At 47.9% G+C, this 15531-nt stretch overlaps 1 protein-coding gene across 1 annotated transcript in view; it reads right to left on the reverse strand.

Moving 5' to 3' along the window:
* LMBRD1 (LMBR1 domain containing 1) overlaps window positions 1-15531 on the reverse strand; it is an 890221-nt gene that overhangs the window by 326764 nt on the left and 547926 nt on the right. The window contains exon 12 of the mRNA XM_078648011.1: window positions 11574-11678. Within this exon, the coding sequence (XP_078504137.1) occupies window positions 11574-11678 (105 nt within the window). The remainder of the gene's footprint in view (window positions 1-11573; window positions 11679-15531) is intronic.

Genomic DNA, 15531 nt, shown 5'->3' on the forward strand with positions numbered 1-15531 from the left:
TAATGCAGCTGTCGATGCCATGGCACAACCTACAGAGTCCGTAGTGGCCATATGGTTAGCCGAGCAGCTTGCTGACCATCTATAATTACATCATTAATCCCTGACCAGAGGTTACCTGGAATAGATGGCAACATATTATGTAGTGACTCCCATAAAGCATGGGAATATTGTCCCAGCACACAAGCCGTATTTGTGGATCTCAAGGCTGAGCTTGCAGACGCAAAGATGTGCTTACCACATACATCACAACTCTTAGTCTCCTTACCACCCACTGGAGACTTAGGTGCAGAATCTACATCCTGTGAAGAAGTCCCAACCTGAGTCACCAATCTACGTGTGGAAGAGGTCTATGAAGATAAACTGGGTCCACGGGCAGGTGTCTATGTGCATTATCCCGGTCCACTGATGCCCCTGACTCAGGAGTAGCCCAAGTACCTAATAAAATATCAAAAAGGGCCTCCCCAAATGGATGAACAGGTTCTTTCCCTGTCTGTCCCTGAAAAAGGAACTCAATCAAAGGGTCTGTGGACCTTTGCACTGTAGGAAGTGACAAGTTGAAAACAGTATCCACTTTCCTTAGCATGTCTGCAAAGGAAGAACTTTCACATGGGGAGAAAGCAACCCTGAAGCTGGATTGGAATCCAGGGCACAAGCCCCTCCGAGAGCAGACAACCAGCTCTCCTCCATCTGAGGCGCATTAATGTTGGAAATGGGCTAAAAGGGCCCTGCCCCAATCGACACAGGCTGTCTTTCCAAAACCTCTTCCTGAGAAGGAATCAAAACATGCATATTCCCCTCAGTTAGAATAGGTGACTCCGCATCCGACGTAATATACACACGTAATATACCCACAAACATGCTTTGTAAAGGTGTGTGGAGTAGACCATGTGGCAGCTTTACAGATGTCAGCTACGGGTAAGATCCCAAGAAAGTGGTGGCCTGCTTGCGGGTGGAGTGTGGCTTGGGTTGGGTACGTATTGTCCTTTTTGCTTTAGGGTAGCATTTAACAATCCACCTGGTACTAACTACCTGCCTTAGATATGGGGTGTCATTTATTAGGCTGTATAATGGCAACAAAGCTCTGTTGCGTTTTACGGAAAGATTTGGCTAAACCTATATATTACATGAGAGCGCACTTGACGCCAAGTTTGTGAAGTGCTCTCTCAGCTACTGAGTCAGGCTGTGGAAAGAAGACCAGCAGCTCAACTGTATTGGTTAAGGTAGAATGGGGAGACCACCCTAAGCAGGAACTTGGGGTTGGTCCTAAGAACCAATATTATGAGCCTACAAGAAAGGTTCCTATATTGTGAGGGGCTGAAGCTCACTAATATGCCTAAGAGATTTTATGGCAAACAGAAGGCGACCTTCCAGGAGAGAAACTGCGAAGGGCAAGAATGCAGTGGTTCGAGGGTAGTCCCAGGAGTCTGAAGAGGACAATATTCAGATTCTAAACTGGGGCAGGTGGTACCCATGGTGGGAGACACATTTAAGGACCTCCATAAAAGCCTACATAACGTAGATCTTCAAGAATGAGGAGTGTTTGGTGCTTCCGAACTGAGGTGTAAGGTAATCCTGCCTTTTGTAGATGTAGGCGGTAGCAAATTATGTTTTGTACTGTAGGCTTGCAAGGGTTTATATGGCTCGCAGTACAGTAGTGGACAAACAGTTTCCACTTAGCAGCATAGGAAGTCTGTGTGGTAGGTCTACGGACTTTTCATCAGTATGGCCATGCACTACTGAGGTAAGTTAAGGTAATCAAACTTTAAGTCTCAGGATTCAGATCACTGGGTTGAGCTAACTGGGGACGAGGTGTCTGACCCTGCCTTGATTTTGTGTAAGAAGGTCGGGTCTGTTGGGGAGCTTCTCGCGTGGGGTGATGGCCATCTTTATAAGGGTCGAGAACCACGGGTGTCTGTCTCTATGCAAAAATCCCTTCCCAGTTTATCAACAGACCACTGCCTATGAACTAGGGGTGTGGAAACCTGGAGGAGAAGCTTGGGCATTTAGCATTTTTTGCACGTGGTAAAAAGGTCTGTCTGAGGGGGCCTCACTGAGATAAGTAAGGGAATAGCACATACAAGTGGAGTTCCCGCTCGTGGACTTGCTGCTGCGTCAAAGTTGTTGTCCACTCCCAGGATATACTACACCAGGAGGTGTACTTGGTTGAGGACTGCCTAATGACAAATTTGTTGCGCTGGTGCTGGCAACTGCAGAGAGTATGAGCTGTCTCGTTTTTGTGGGTAGAACATGGCTCATGTTGTCGGTCTGCACAATAGCCCTAAATGTCCTGAACCTTTGAGGGCCAGGTGTATTGCTAAAAGTTCCAGAAGGTTGATTTGGAGGCCCGGTTGATAAGGTGGCCACAGATCCTGGACAGTCCTGTCATTCAGATGTGCCCTCCACCTAGCGAGTGATGTGTCCGCAGTGATGGTCACCCGAGGAACTGGGTCTGGGAAGGACCTACCCTGCAACACATTGTTGCTGTTCCACCACTGTAGGGATTGATAAGTGCTGGTCCTTATTAGCACTAGAACTTTCCAGTGACCCTCCGCTTGCAACTCTTGGAGTGGACACAAATGGAGCCTTGCATGACAGACTATGGCTATGCATAAGGCCACTACACCCAGCAGTTACATTCTTATTCAAACTGTGAGAGGACGGAGTGGATGACATAGAGGCAAAAGCTGTAGTATTGCTGCCACCCTTTGGTCAGTTGGGTATGGTTTGCCCAAGAACACATTTAGGACTGACCCCAGAAAGGGTTGTAACTGAAGTGGCTTGAGGTGGGACTTGATGGTGTTGATGGTAATTCCCAAGCTGTGTAGAAGGGAGATTGCAGCATGGGTGTGGGTTATACAGTCTGGTCGGCTTGCAATATTCATAAGCCAGTCTTCTAGGTATGTAAAGTCATTGGATCCTCCCCTTCTGAGATGGAGGGTTACCACAACTAGAGATTTGGTGAAAATCCTTGAGGCTGTGTTGACTCCAAAGAGTAACACTTTGAATTGGTAGTGTTGACCACATACTATGAAGCGCAGCTAGCGCAGATGAGCCAGGTGGATTGGGATCGGAAAACATGAAGTTGCCTTGCGGCAGCAGGGGATGACATCCTGTACAGTGACAATGTGGAAAAATTCTGACAGGATGTATCTGTTGAGAGGCCTGAGATTGGGATGAGGAAGTACAGAGAGTAATGAATATGCTACTTACCAGTATGCATCTGTTCTTGGCATGTAGGGCTGCTGACATTCATATCTATAGCATAGATCGCCGCCTAGTGTTGGGTCCGGATGATTGCACATTGTTGTCCTGGAAGAGTCTTCGAAGTATCACGAGATAGGTGGCTCCTCCCCTGGACTATAGTGCGCATGGGCATCGACTCCATCCCCAGATTGTTTTTAGCCATTGTGGCAAAGATGGAGTGTAATAGTGTAAGCGATGGCCATGCTAAGAGTAAGTGTTAAAAAGTCTGCAGCCGCTATAGGCGCCGGGGAGGAGGGCGGGCGATATGAATGTCAGCAGCCCTACATGCCAAGAACAGATGCATACTGGTAAGTAGCATATTCAGTTCGAGGCATGTGGGCTGCTGAATTTATATCTATAGCATAGAATAAATAGCAGTCCCTCCATTAACGGCGGCCGCCTGTGCCAGCTGCAGAAGTCTGAAAAAGCGTTTTAAGAACAGCCTGCCCTACAGCTGCCTGCTGCTTGGAGTGCACGTCTACACAGTAATGTTTAGTAAATGTGTGTGGTGTAGACCATGTGGCTGCTCTACAAATATCTTCCAAAGGGATATTACCAAGGAAAGCCATAGAGGCCCCCAACTTTCGGGTGGAGTGGGCTCTTGGAGGGACCGTTAAAGTGCGCTTAGCCTTGTGATAGCAAATCTGAATGCACTTAACGATCCACCTGGCTATACCTGCTTTGGAAATGGGGTTGCCTTTGTGCTGGGCTGAGAAGGCAACAAAGAGTTGTTGTGTTTTCCTAAAGTCTTTGGTCCTATCGATGTAGTACATCAAGGCTCGTTTGACATCAAGAGTGTGGAGCATTCTTTCGGCAACTGTTTCTGGGTTTTGAAAGAATGCAGGCAGTTCAATGGTCTGATTAACATGGAACTGCGAAACCACTTTAGGAAGAAATTTAGGGTTAGTGCGCAGCACCACCCTGTTGGAGTGAATTTGAATGAATGGCTCTTGTACAGTGAGCGCCTGTAGCTCACTAACACGTCGTAGAGACGTAATGGCAATGAGAAAAGCCACTTTCCATGTCAAGAACTGAATCTCACATGAATGTAGAGGCTCAAAAGGTGGGCCCATCAACCTGGTGAGGACCACATTGAGGTTCCATACAGGAGCCGGCGGGGTCCTGGGAGGGATGACCCGCTTCAGGCCTTCTAGGAAGGCTTTAATGGCAGGCACTCTGAAGACGGAGAGATGCTGCCTGTTCTGGAGATAAGCCGCTATGGCGGATAAGTGTATCCTGATGGAAGCGTATGCTAGATTGCATTTGTAAAGATGTAACAAATAGCAGATGATGTTGGGAGTGGATGCATCTAGCGGGTTGATGTTGTGTGTTGCACAGTAAATGACAAACCGCTTCCATTTTGCTGCATAGCAGGCTCTGGTGGTGGGCTTTCTTGCCTCCCGTATGATATCCATGCATTCAGGGGGCAAGTCAAGGTAGCCAAACTCTAAGACCTCAGGAGCCAGATCGCCAGGTTGAGCTGTTGCGGATCTGGGTGCTGAATGTCGCCATGGTTCTGCGTCAAAAGCTTGGGCGTGAGGTGTAGCCTTTGATGTGGTACCACGGAGAGTTCCAGAAACGTGGTGTACCATGGCTGGCGTGCCCACGTTGGAGCAACTAGGATGAGAGTCATCGAGTGTTGCTTTAGCTTTCTTGCCACCAGCGGTATGAGAGGTGCTGGGGGAAAAGCGTACGCAAATCTGCCTGACCAGTTCATCCATATCGTATTGCCTTGCGACTGTGGGTGAGGGAACCTGGCGGTAAAGCTTTGGCATTTTGCGTTTTCCCTTGTGGCGAACAGGTCTATCTGTGGATGACCCCACTTCTGGAAGTACGGGCGGAGTACTGATGGATGTATCTCCCACTCGTGCATCTGGTGGCTGTACCTGCTGAGCAGGTCCGCCATCTGATTATCCGTGCCTGGGAGGTGTTCCGCCATGAGGAAGATGTTCCTTTGAATGGCCCACTTCCACATGCTCTGAGCCAGATGAGACAACTGTGGAGAGTGTGTACCTCCCTGCTTCTGGATGTAGTACATGGCTGTCATGTTGTCCGTTCGGATCAACACGACCTTGTTGCACAGATGTACTTTGAATGCCTTCAATGCCATGAAGATTGCCATCAGTTCTAGGTAGTTGATGTGCATCTTCTTTTGCTGTATTGTCCATAGTCCCTGCACTGTGTAGTGGAGTACATGAGCTCCCCATCCCTGGAGAGACGCGTCCGCTGTTAGGATGATTTGTGGGACAGGCTCTTGGAACGGTCGGCCCTTGCAAAGGTTGTGTGGATTCCACCAATGCAGAGAGGTGTATGCCCGACCGGTGACCAACACTAGGTCTTTCAACTGTCCCTGAGCCTGATTCCACTGATGCGCTAAGCATTCCTGGAGCGGACGCATATGTAACCTCGCATGCGGGACTATGAAAATGCAGGAGACCATCATGCCTATCAACTGCATGAACACTCTTGCAGGAAGCGAGTGTTGCCGTTGGAACTGTTGGATTAGCGACAGGATGTTGGTGATCCGCGCTGAAGTTGGCTGAGCCGTGGCTGCCAGAGTATTGATTGTCGCACCTAGATATTGCCACACATGGGCTGGCTGAAGGTGCGACTTTGGATAGTTCAGGGAGAACCCCAGACTGTGAAGAATGTGAATGGTGTGGGACATGTCGGCGGCGCACTGCTGGGCCGACTTCGCCTGAACCAGCCAGTCGTCCAGATAAGGGTAGACATGGATGTGTTGTCTCCTGAGGTGCGCCGCCACTGTCGCCAGACATTTGGTGAACACCCTGGGGGCCGTGGTCACTCCGAAAGGGAGGACCTTGAATTGATAATGCCGATTTTGAATGGTGAATCTGAGGTATTTTTTGTGTGATGGATGGAGTGGAATGTGGAAGTAAGCATCCTTGAGGTCCAAGGTTGCGAGGAAGTCTCCCTGATTGAGGAGCGGAAGAACCTGCTGCAGCGTTAGCATGTGGAAGTGTTCTGAGAGAATGTACTGGTTTAGGGGCCTGAGGTCTAGAATAGGTCTGAGGGACCCGTCTTTCTTTGGGATTAAGAAGTACAGGGAGTATACCCCTGTGCCTTCCTCCTCCACTGGCACGAGCTCTATAGCGCCCTTTTGCAGCATGACGAGAACCTCCTGCTGCAATAAGTGCAAATGCTCTGTGGACATAGGACGGTGTTTTGGTGGTATGTTGGGTGGAGTGGATGTGAGCTCCAAACAATAACCGTACTGGATAAGTTTCCTGACCCACCTGTCTGTGGTGATGGTTTTCCAGACTGGCAGGAACTGCTGGAGTCTCCCCTCGACATGTGTGGGATGGTCGGGGGGCAGTGACAGGACGTCACTGTTTGTTGGAGGCGGAGGAACGGGAGTTGTTGTTGCCCTTGCCTCTGCCCTTGGCGTTGTTGCCCCGATAACCTCCTCTATTTTGTTTGGTGTATGAGGATTGCGCACCACCTTTATTGAACTGTGCTTGCTGGGACATTTGGCCTCTGGAAACACCCCTATTGCCTGAGCGACGAAAAGTGCTCCCCCGAAACTGTTGGGATTGGAGAGCGCTCATGGACTTGGCAGTCTCGGTATCCTTTTTTATTTTTTCCAAGGTGGTATCCACCTCAGGACCAAATAATCTGTCAGGGTTAACTGGCTGGTTGAGGATGGTAGTTTGGATCTCAGGCTTAAATCCAGAGATTCTGAGCCACGCCTGACGCCTTAACATCACACTGGTGTTAATCGCCCTGGCTGCAGTATCGGGAACGTCCAGTGCACACTTTATATAAGCGTTGGAGATGAGCTTCCCTTCTTGGATAAGCATCTCCGCAGCCTCCTTATATTGGTCTGGGAGATGTTGCAACAGGGTCTCTAGTGTGTCGTAGTGTGCCCTGTCGTAGCGTGCCAAGAGTGCCTGCGTGTTAGAGATACGCCATATATTGGCCGCCTGAGCTGCTACTCTCTTTCCCGATGCCTCTAGCACTTTTGACTCTTTGTCCGGGGGAGGAGCTTCACCCGTGGTCTGTGAATTCGCCCTCTTGCGGGTATTAGAAACGACCAGAGAGTCCAATGGCAACTGGCCCTTGATGTAAGTGGGATTGCCAGATGCTGGTCGGTATTTCTTTTAAATTCTAGGGTTGACCACCCTTGCCCGAGTGGGCTCCTTGAAAATGCCCGCAGCATGTTTGAGGACCCCTTTGAGCATTGGGAGAGTTTTCACAGTCTTTTCAGCTGCTGAAAAAGTGTCAAAGACGAAGTCCACCTCCACAGGGTCAGCATGGAGTTCAACGTCGTGGTTCTTAGCCGCCCTTTCAATCAAGGCATTGAATGCCGCAGAATCCTCAGTGGGAGACGTTCTGATATTGTATATCTGAGGGTCGAGAGTGGGTTGCTGATCTCCCTGGTCACCCTGGTCACCTGTGTCCACCCATGCGTCCTGTTGTGCATCAGGATCAGCGTAGGTCGGGAAGCTGTATTCGTCATCTTGATCCCCAGCATCCTCGGCATCGGAATAAGTTGGCGAGGGCGTGGCAACTCTTTGAGTCCGAGGAGTCAATGGTTCGACCAAGACTGGTGCATCAGAAGCAGGCTTTTTGCGCTTTAAAGGAATGGTATACGACTCCAAAGGCGTTGTCGCCGTAATTTTCCGCTTTTAAAGCGTAAGCTTCCCAGTGTCGGCATCGATGAAGCGTTCCGACCGTTCCTCCAGTAATGGTGGTCGATGCGTTGAGCCCCCAGCTGGGAAAGTAGGCGTCGACCCCACAGCACTGTGCGTTTTCACTTCGGGCGCCGCCCGTGGTGCGAATGCCTTCGGTGCCACCTTCGGCGGTAACGTGAAGAGGAGTGGCGTCGATGACTTGGAGGTGGGGACCGACTGTTTCGACGCGGAAGGCGTTTTGGGGTCTTCTGCCGAGGCCTTGTCCCTGATACGCTTGAGTGAGTCCGAGACCTGCTTCGTGAATGAAGCGGACGGTTTCGCCGATACGACAGACGACCTCGGTCCAGCAACGTGGGAAGACTCGATCGTCGACGACTGTGGCTGGTCGGTCCGAGGCGTGCCTGTGGCGGTGCCCTGGGCAACCTTTGGCTCGATGCCCTTGCCGGTCTTCGGCTCGACGCCCTTTGCGGCCTTCGGTGCCGCGGCCTTGCTCGGCTTCGGCTCGATACTGGATCCGGACTTCGGCTCCACGCCCTTGCTGGACGGAGTCTGGACGACCTTTTTGGGCTGCATCTCGACGCCCGTAGGCTGCTTCGGCTGGACGGATTTCACCGACTTGGCCGGGTCGACGTGCTTCTTCGGCTTGGGCTGTCCCGACACCCCGGAGGACGAGGGTGTCGATGGTGGATCAGAAGGTTTCGGTTTCGATTGCGACTGAACCACTTTAGGGTGTTCGGAGACCGAAGGTTTCACTTTCGGTTTCTATTTCTTCAATGGCGGCTCCGCCGAAGCGTCCGTAGCCGGGCCTGGAGGCGGGGCTGTGGATTTTGGGAGAAGGTCTTGGGTAAGGCGGATAGGCGATCCCTCGACCTGAGCCTTAGTAAGAGTTCGAACGGGGCATAGCTCGTCCTCTGAGCTATCTTCCATGGCCCCATAGGCCTCATCGTTGTCTCCTACCTCGTCGACGACGTCTGCTACGGGTAGGTCTTCGACATCCACTTGAGGGTCGTCTGCGACGTCTTCCGCTGGAGGCGAAATCTGCAGGTGAACGTCGTGTTTGTCTGCTTCGTCGCTGTCGAAGATGTCCACTGGTGCCGGGGCCGACTGCCGGGCCTCCATGCGCGCCACGCGCCGAAGCCGAATCGTTTTCTTCGAACGAAACCTGGAACAAGCCATACAGTTGGCTTCATCGTGGTCCGGCGACAGGCACTTGTTGCACACCCGGTGGACGTCGATGTGCGGGTACTTCGATCCGCACACGGGACACTTCTTGAACGGGCTCCGTTCCATGTCACTTCGTCGAGGGTCTTGCTGCGGCGACTGGGCCTCGAGCTCCAAGAGTCACGCGACTCTGTGAATGTCGAACTCGGAAGGCGAGTCCGAACAGAACCGGGCACCGAACGCAAACAATACCGACGACAAGAGAGAAAGAAAGGCCAAAAATATGTCGATTCCGAACTGAGAGAACGAAAGTACATCCGAACCCAATGGCGGAAAAAAACAATCTGGGGATGGAGTCGATGCCCATGCGCACTGTAGTCCAGGGGAGGAGCCACCTATCTCGTGATACTTCGAAGACTCTTCCAGGACAACAATGTGCAATCATCCGGACCCAACACTAGGCGGCGATCTATGCTGTAGATATGAATTCAGCAGCCCACATGCCTCGAACACACCTTTTCCCCAGTGTTGAAGGGGTACTAGCTCTTTGGCCCCCTTGAGAAGAGCATCTGAATCTCCTCATGCAATAGGGCGAGGTGTTTTGGGCTGAGGGTGTGTGTTTGTGGTGGGATTTTTGGTGCAGTTGAGATGAGCATGAGGCTGTAGCCCTGCTCAATAATGGATACATGCGGTGATCTCCTCCCAGCAGCAAAGAAATCACTAGTCTTCCCCTGAAGGGTGTTGTGTGATCAGGTGGGTTTCAGGGCAAGTCAGTTCTTGGAGGTAGAATTACCCTTTGGAGCTGGTACCTCTGAAGGTGTCCTGTGTGTAACCTCCACCTCCCTGTTGATGGTAACTCTGCTGCTGTTATTGATAGGACTTAGTTGGCTCTGGAGAAGGGCCCCTGAACTGACCCCTTGTCTGTTCTCTCCAAAAGGAGACCCTGGTGGAGGAAACTTAAAGGATAACCATGACCCAAGCGATGTCTGTTTTCTTCCTTATTTTTTTTCCAACATCTCATCATCCTCTGGGTTAACAGGTGTTCACTATCGAAGGGCAGCCTTGTCCTTAGGCCTTTTGTGGGTTAGTGGTAGCAGAGGAATGACTCAAGTTAGAGTGTCCTCTAAGGTGTGTCTATGCTTTTTAGGCAAAGTCTTTTCTGAAGTAGAGATCTTGAATGTGAGTGGGTGGAAGATAATGCAGCACTGACTTTCATCTAGCCACTGTTGGAGCTTTTCAAGGGTTGGCCTCTCCTCAGTGTCTGCTGGGGAGGACCTCAGAGCTGACTGTGTTCTTGGCACCAACTGTGGTTTTGGCATCAATGGAAGCATTGTCCTTGAGACTTTGGTACCAACATGTGGTCTCAGACTCATGGGCTGCAGGGGTGAAGGAAAAGGGAAGAGTGAGGTCAAGGCTGCTGGCAGGATCCCGTCTCAGCTCCAACACATTGCTTCAGAGCTGACCAGAGCCGGAGGGTGGTGACATACCGGAGAGCGGCGATGGCTTATGCATGGGGCTTGATGCCTGCACCCTGGAGCAGCAGTGCTTCAACTTAGCCCCGTATTTTTCTTAGAAGAGATCTGGGTTTTGACCATATTCACATGTCTTGACATGATCTTCACACAAGTCCAGGATTTGACGGAGGTTGACGGAATATCCTCTGGCGCCTCTTATTCCTCTTGAACTACTTCTCCGTGTTACCCGGAGTCTGAGCCGATGATTTTGGTTCTGGATTGGTTGGCCTGAATTTCTGGAGATTTGCCCAATTCCTCTTTGGCACCAAGGTGGTCTGGCTCGATGAACATATGCACCATCTCTAAAGATGATCAGTACTTTTTGCAGTGGGCCCACCACCTGCCTCTCTGCTACCAAAGTGTCTTTTTGCTCCTGAAGGATTGAGCAAGTGTTGCAGTGGGTCTCATCATACTCTGGAGAGACACACAGGTTAAAGACAGCATCGACAGCCCATGGGTACTTTGAGTGATACTGAGAACATCTATTCAAAGGCGTCCATTCCATTATCTTCTGTGCGTTCTTATTCTCTGACATCAGTAAGGAGGATGTGTAGCCTCTAAGGTTAGGCAGACCGGAGGCCTAATTCTTCAGTGATGAGGAGCAGGGCAGTTTGAGCAGAGAAGGTGGAAGAAAAAGTAGGCCCATCAAAAAGTCTTACCAGCAACGATAAGAGAAGGAAAGGCAGCAAGCCCCGAGCTATGACAGTTAGTGTAAAACATGTTGAGACAGATTGCAGCATTCATAAACGTGCAAACCCGATGGTGGGGAAAAAGAACAATTAGCCATGGAGTCGGTTGCCCATGTGCGTTCACTACCAGAGGAGGAGTCACCGAGACCACATGGCTCAAAAGTTACAGCAGTACGAGCCCAACACTAGATTATAAGAGTATGCAGAGCAAGTGCATCTACAACCACACATGCTAAAATTATAATTTTCTTTGAAACAAACAATAAAAATAACTTTTAGCTGATATATTTATGATACAATTTTGGACTTACCCTTATCCAAAAGAACCAGATACCCATATTTCGAATACCAGACATTGATGTGAAGATGAAGTACATCATAATAGTTGTAATAAGTATGTAATCAAGTGGAAAAACCTAAAAAAATAACAAATACATGGATTACTGGAATAAAAGGTAAAGTATGTAAATATAATACAGCACCGTTTTATTAACATCCTTACCAAAATGAAAGTTCAATCCTCTAGCTCTATTAAATGGCTCTGAAAAAGTCAGTACCATCTGAAGTGATTTAAAAAAAAATAAAGAGCATACAATGATCATGTAATTCACCGGATGTATATATTGAACTTTTTTAGTGTATATAATCTTATACTTTCCATTTGCATCTGACTTTCTTATAAACATCTGAATGTCTTAGCTGAAAAAAATAACAAATATCTGGGTGCATACTGAAGGCTATAGTTGGATTCCAGAACGGCCTACTATGCATTTCTCTCATGGATTTCTCTGAGGTCTATAAAGTGATTATCACTGAACCGGATAGCAGTAATCTTTGTACTAGGCAGTGCTAAATACCAAATTCTGTGAGAACATCCACCACACAGTTTTGTTGATATGGCATTAGATATCTGAGTAGAGTAACATGCATCTTCTAACAATGATGGCTTGGCTCAATCCCCTTTCTACATTCTTGTTTGTGAACTGTAGTTCTTGTAAGACTATGTCTTTGCATTGCAAACTCATTTTACGGCTATGGTTCAGCATTTGTCTGCAGACAAACTTCAAATGTATTTTTTAATGGAGTTTGTTTACCAGAGTTTTTCTTTCATATTTTTTTCAGGAATTAGGGCAACGTTTTATTAGGATAGAACATGTAAGCTACTGCAGCTTCTCTGCAGTCTAAGAAAAAGTCAGATAAAGCAGTGAATGAAGGATGTCTGTGGTTTTATGGAAAGCTACAGAAGGGTATATGGGAAGATACTTTTACCTTCACCTTTTATGGCTAACGCAACACATTGCAAATCATTATTGTTTACTTTGGAATTGTATGTAGAGCTGCACGTTGCCGTTTAGAAACTTCAGGGTACTACTCAAGATTAAGAGTCTAAATGTTGTGAGGATGTTGAAACTAAAGTGAAAGTTGCATCTGTGTGTCTATTCAGATTTTTGTCAATAATCAACATCCATTTGCTGGGATGTTCAGCGATAGGTGATGTACAATTCAGTTTTCAGACATTTTCTGAAACGTTTAGATTCAGTGTGTTTTATTACCTGGAACCCTGTACTCGAATTGATCTTCCTGCATGTTTCAGATGTTTGAAGGTCAGTTGAGTAAATTATTGTTGATGAGCACTGCTATCTATTGGAAGAATACTCGGTTGCAAGTGTTTGAGGGGATCCTGGACTATTGCTCCTGTGGGCCTAGTGGGCAGTGCTTTAAAAAGTGTTTTCGCATCTACTGGGAGGTATTGTTTTCAGAGCTTTCATATGTTCACATATTCACAGATTCAGGCATATATATTTACTGCCAGATTTTGAAGTCTCTGCTGCCTCGCAATGAGCTTCTTCGCCTGCCGGATGTAGACTGTGTTGCATTAGACAAAAACTGTTCTAAACCACTCCAGACTACAGACAATTATTACCTCAATTTCAGAGAACACATCTTTCAATAGAGTCTTGGATTTATAATAATAAAATGAGGTTCTCCAAGTTGCCTCCTCTCATCTAAAGATGGATGAAGGAAGAAGGGAGGAAAAGAGCATGACATCCGAATACCTTTCAATATTAACACATTTTGTTTTGTGAAATATGAATATAATAAGTAAGGGTCACTTTTGCTTAGTAGGGCATTATGCAATCAGTCTTCGGTTATTTTATTTTCATGCTGATCATTCCATATACGTGTATCAGTCTACCGCAATGCACTTATGATTGCCAGAGTACCCAATCATCCCAAATACCAATGTTTCAGTACGCCACTTCCGGAGAAACCTCAGAGATCATTCCCTTCAACAACATAGTCATTCACAATATCAGCTCCACAATGCTTTCCTGGCTGACGGCAATTCTCAGTAGGAAGCCCCCAGCTAGTCTAACATCATTGCAATGTGTAAGAATGAGATAAACAGCTTACTTCCACGTATTCTGTATTCACTGCTCCTCCCTCTAAAGGTGGTTTCGCTGCCAAATTGCTTGCTTGATTTTCTTCAATCCTACTCATTATCAGTCCCTCTCTGCCTTCATATCATCTTCCCTTGTTTCTATGTATTGGCTTTCATTTCACCTGCTACTTTTCTTCGCTTTCTCTATTGCACTATTAGTTAGTATCAATGTCCCTCTTTGTACTCTTTGTTCTGCCACCCAATTTAGTTTTCCATCTCATCACCATCCCTGCGCCCACACTTTCTCATTACTAGCTCCTTAACACTAAAATTATCTCCCAACAGGCTCAGTCTATACTCTCGACTCATCTTGCTTCTTTCTTAAGGACCACCTTCTTTCATCAGTCTCTTCTCATAGAGCTGTACCTTGTTGTTTCCTATGCTGGTTGTTTGTTTAATGTCGTTATTAATTGTGTGCAGGGGTTTGCAAAACAGAATTGTGCCAAAGAAATGTAATTTTTTTATTTTTTTTTAATAAAAGTAATAAAAGTGAAAATGTAATACAAAAAGTCAGAAATGAAAGAATATAATTCAGACAAGGCAGACTAATGGGATACATTAATGGATGTGAATGTTCAATGTAATTGGCTTACTGGCATGGTACCAACTTCAGCAGAATATAAAATGTCCTAGGGGGGGCGTGGCTTAAGCGCCGAGCCGAGATGGCGGATCGTCCGTGAGCTCCGCTGAGCCTCGGGACTTCCTCCAATATATGGACCTCGCCTAGCAACATTGTGAGCCTCCTTTGGACGGATTCTGCTGGGGGAAATCGGACTGCAGCGAGCGAACGTGCTTTTCGCAGGTTTTCTGCTGTTTCCTTTCAGTTATGGCGAGCGGTTGATTCTCCTCATCTAGGGACGCGGGCGGCCGCCATTTTGTGCCGCCGAGCCCGCGTCCTCTCGCAACCTGCCTCATCAAATCCATCAACGTTTGTGAAGTGGACGCCTCAGCTGGCGCGGGAGTTGCGTTGCCGACCTGTTTCCAATTAACTGCAAGTATGGTTTAATATGCAATGTTCTCCTTCTGTTAATGCTGTACCTCCTGTCAGCCATCCACGTTACGGAGGAAGGTATGCAGCTCTACGGTTTATTTATTTTTTTTCCCTTTGGGTGCGGGCGGCCGCTCTTATGCCGCTGAGCCCGTGGCCCTAATAGTCTGACTGTCTGCTGCTCCTTCTTCTGCAGAGGAGATTTTTTCTAAACCATTTAATGTTATTACATGGCCTTGCGCTTGTATGCTTGCTTCATCTCGCGGCATTGTGGCAAGCTTTTGTCAACACTCCCATTACCATGCAGTTGGTTCACTGCCTCTTTTTATAATTTTGCGGTGCAGTTCTTTCATGTCTGGATGCGGGCGGCTGCGCTGTCCTGGTGCCGCTGAGCCCGTGTACTTACCCAGTTATCCATAACTCCTTTGCCGCATACTAATGAGATATATCCTCAACCTCCAATTTTTATCACGTTGCCTACTTCAAGCTCTCCTCATGGTATGGCGTAATCTGTGGCGTTAATGCCCTGATTACTGACCTGGTCTCTGTCACTTGTTTTGATTTTTTACTCTCCTGTGTGATACGCGGCCATCATCTTAGGAGGTTAAATGCAGAACAGTTCCTTCATGTGCTTATTTTGTTGCTCATGCTACCTTTGTCTATGCCATAGTTGATGGAACCACGCTTTTTAGCTACTATTCCTCATTACTTTTGAAGGGGACGCTTCTACGTTTTCTATCCTGGTTCATCTCCGGAGAGGTTGCTTTTTCCCCAATCATCCATCATATACTGCTGTGGGCTTTTTCCTTTTTCCTTACATCATGGGGCATGATCCAAA

This window comes from Lissotriton helveticus, chromosome 6 (genome assembly GCF_964261635.1).
Source record: "Lissotriton helveticus chromosome 6, aLisHel1.1, whole genome shotgun sequence".
Classification (NCBI taxonomy): Eukaryota; Metazoa; Chordata; class Amphibia; order Caudata; family Salamandridae; genus Lissotriton; species Lissotriton helveticus.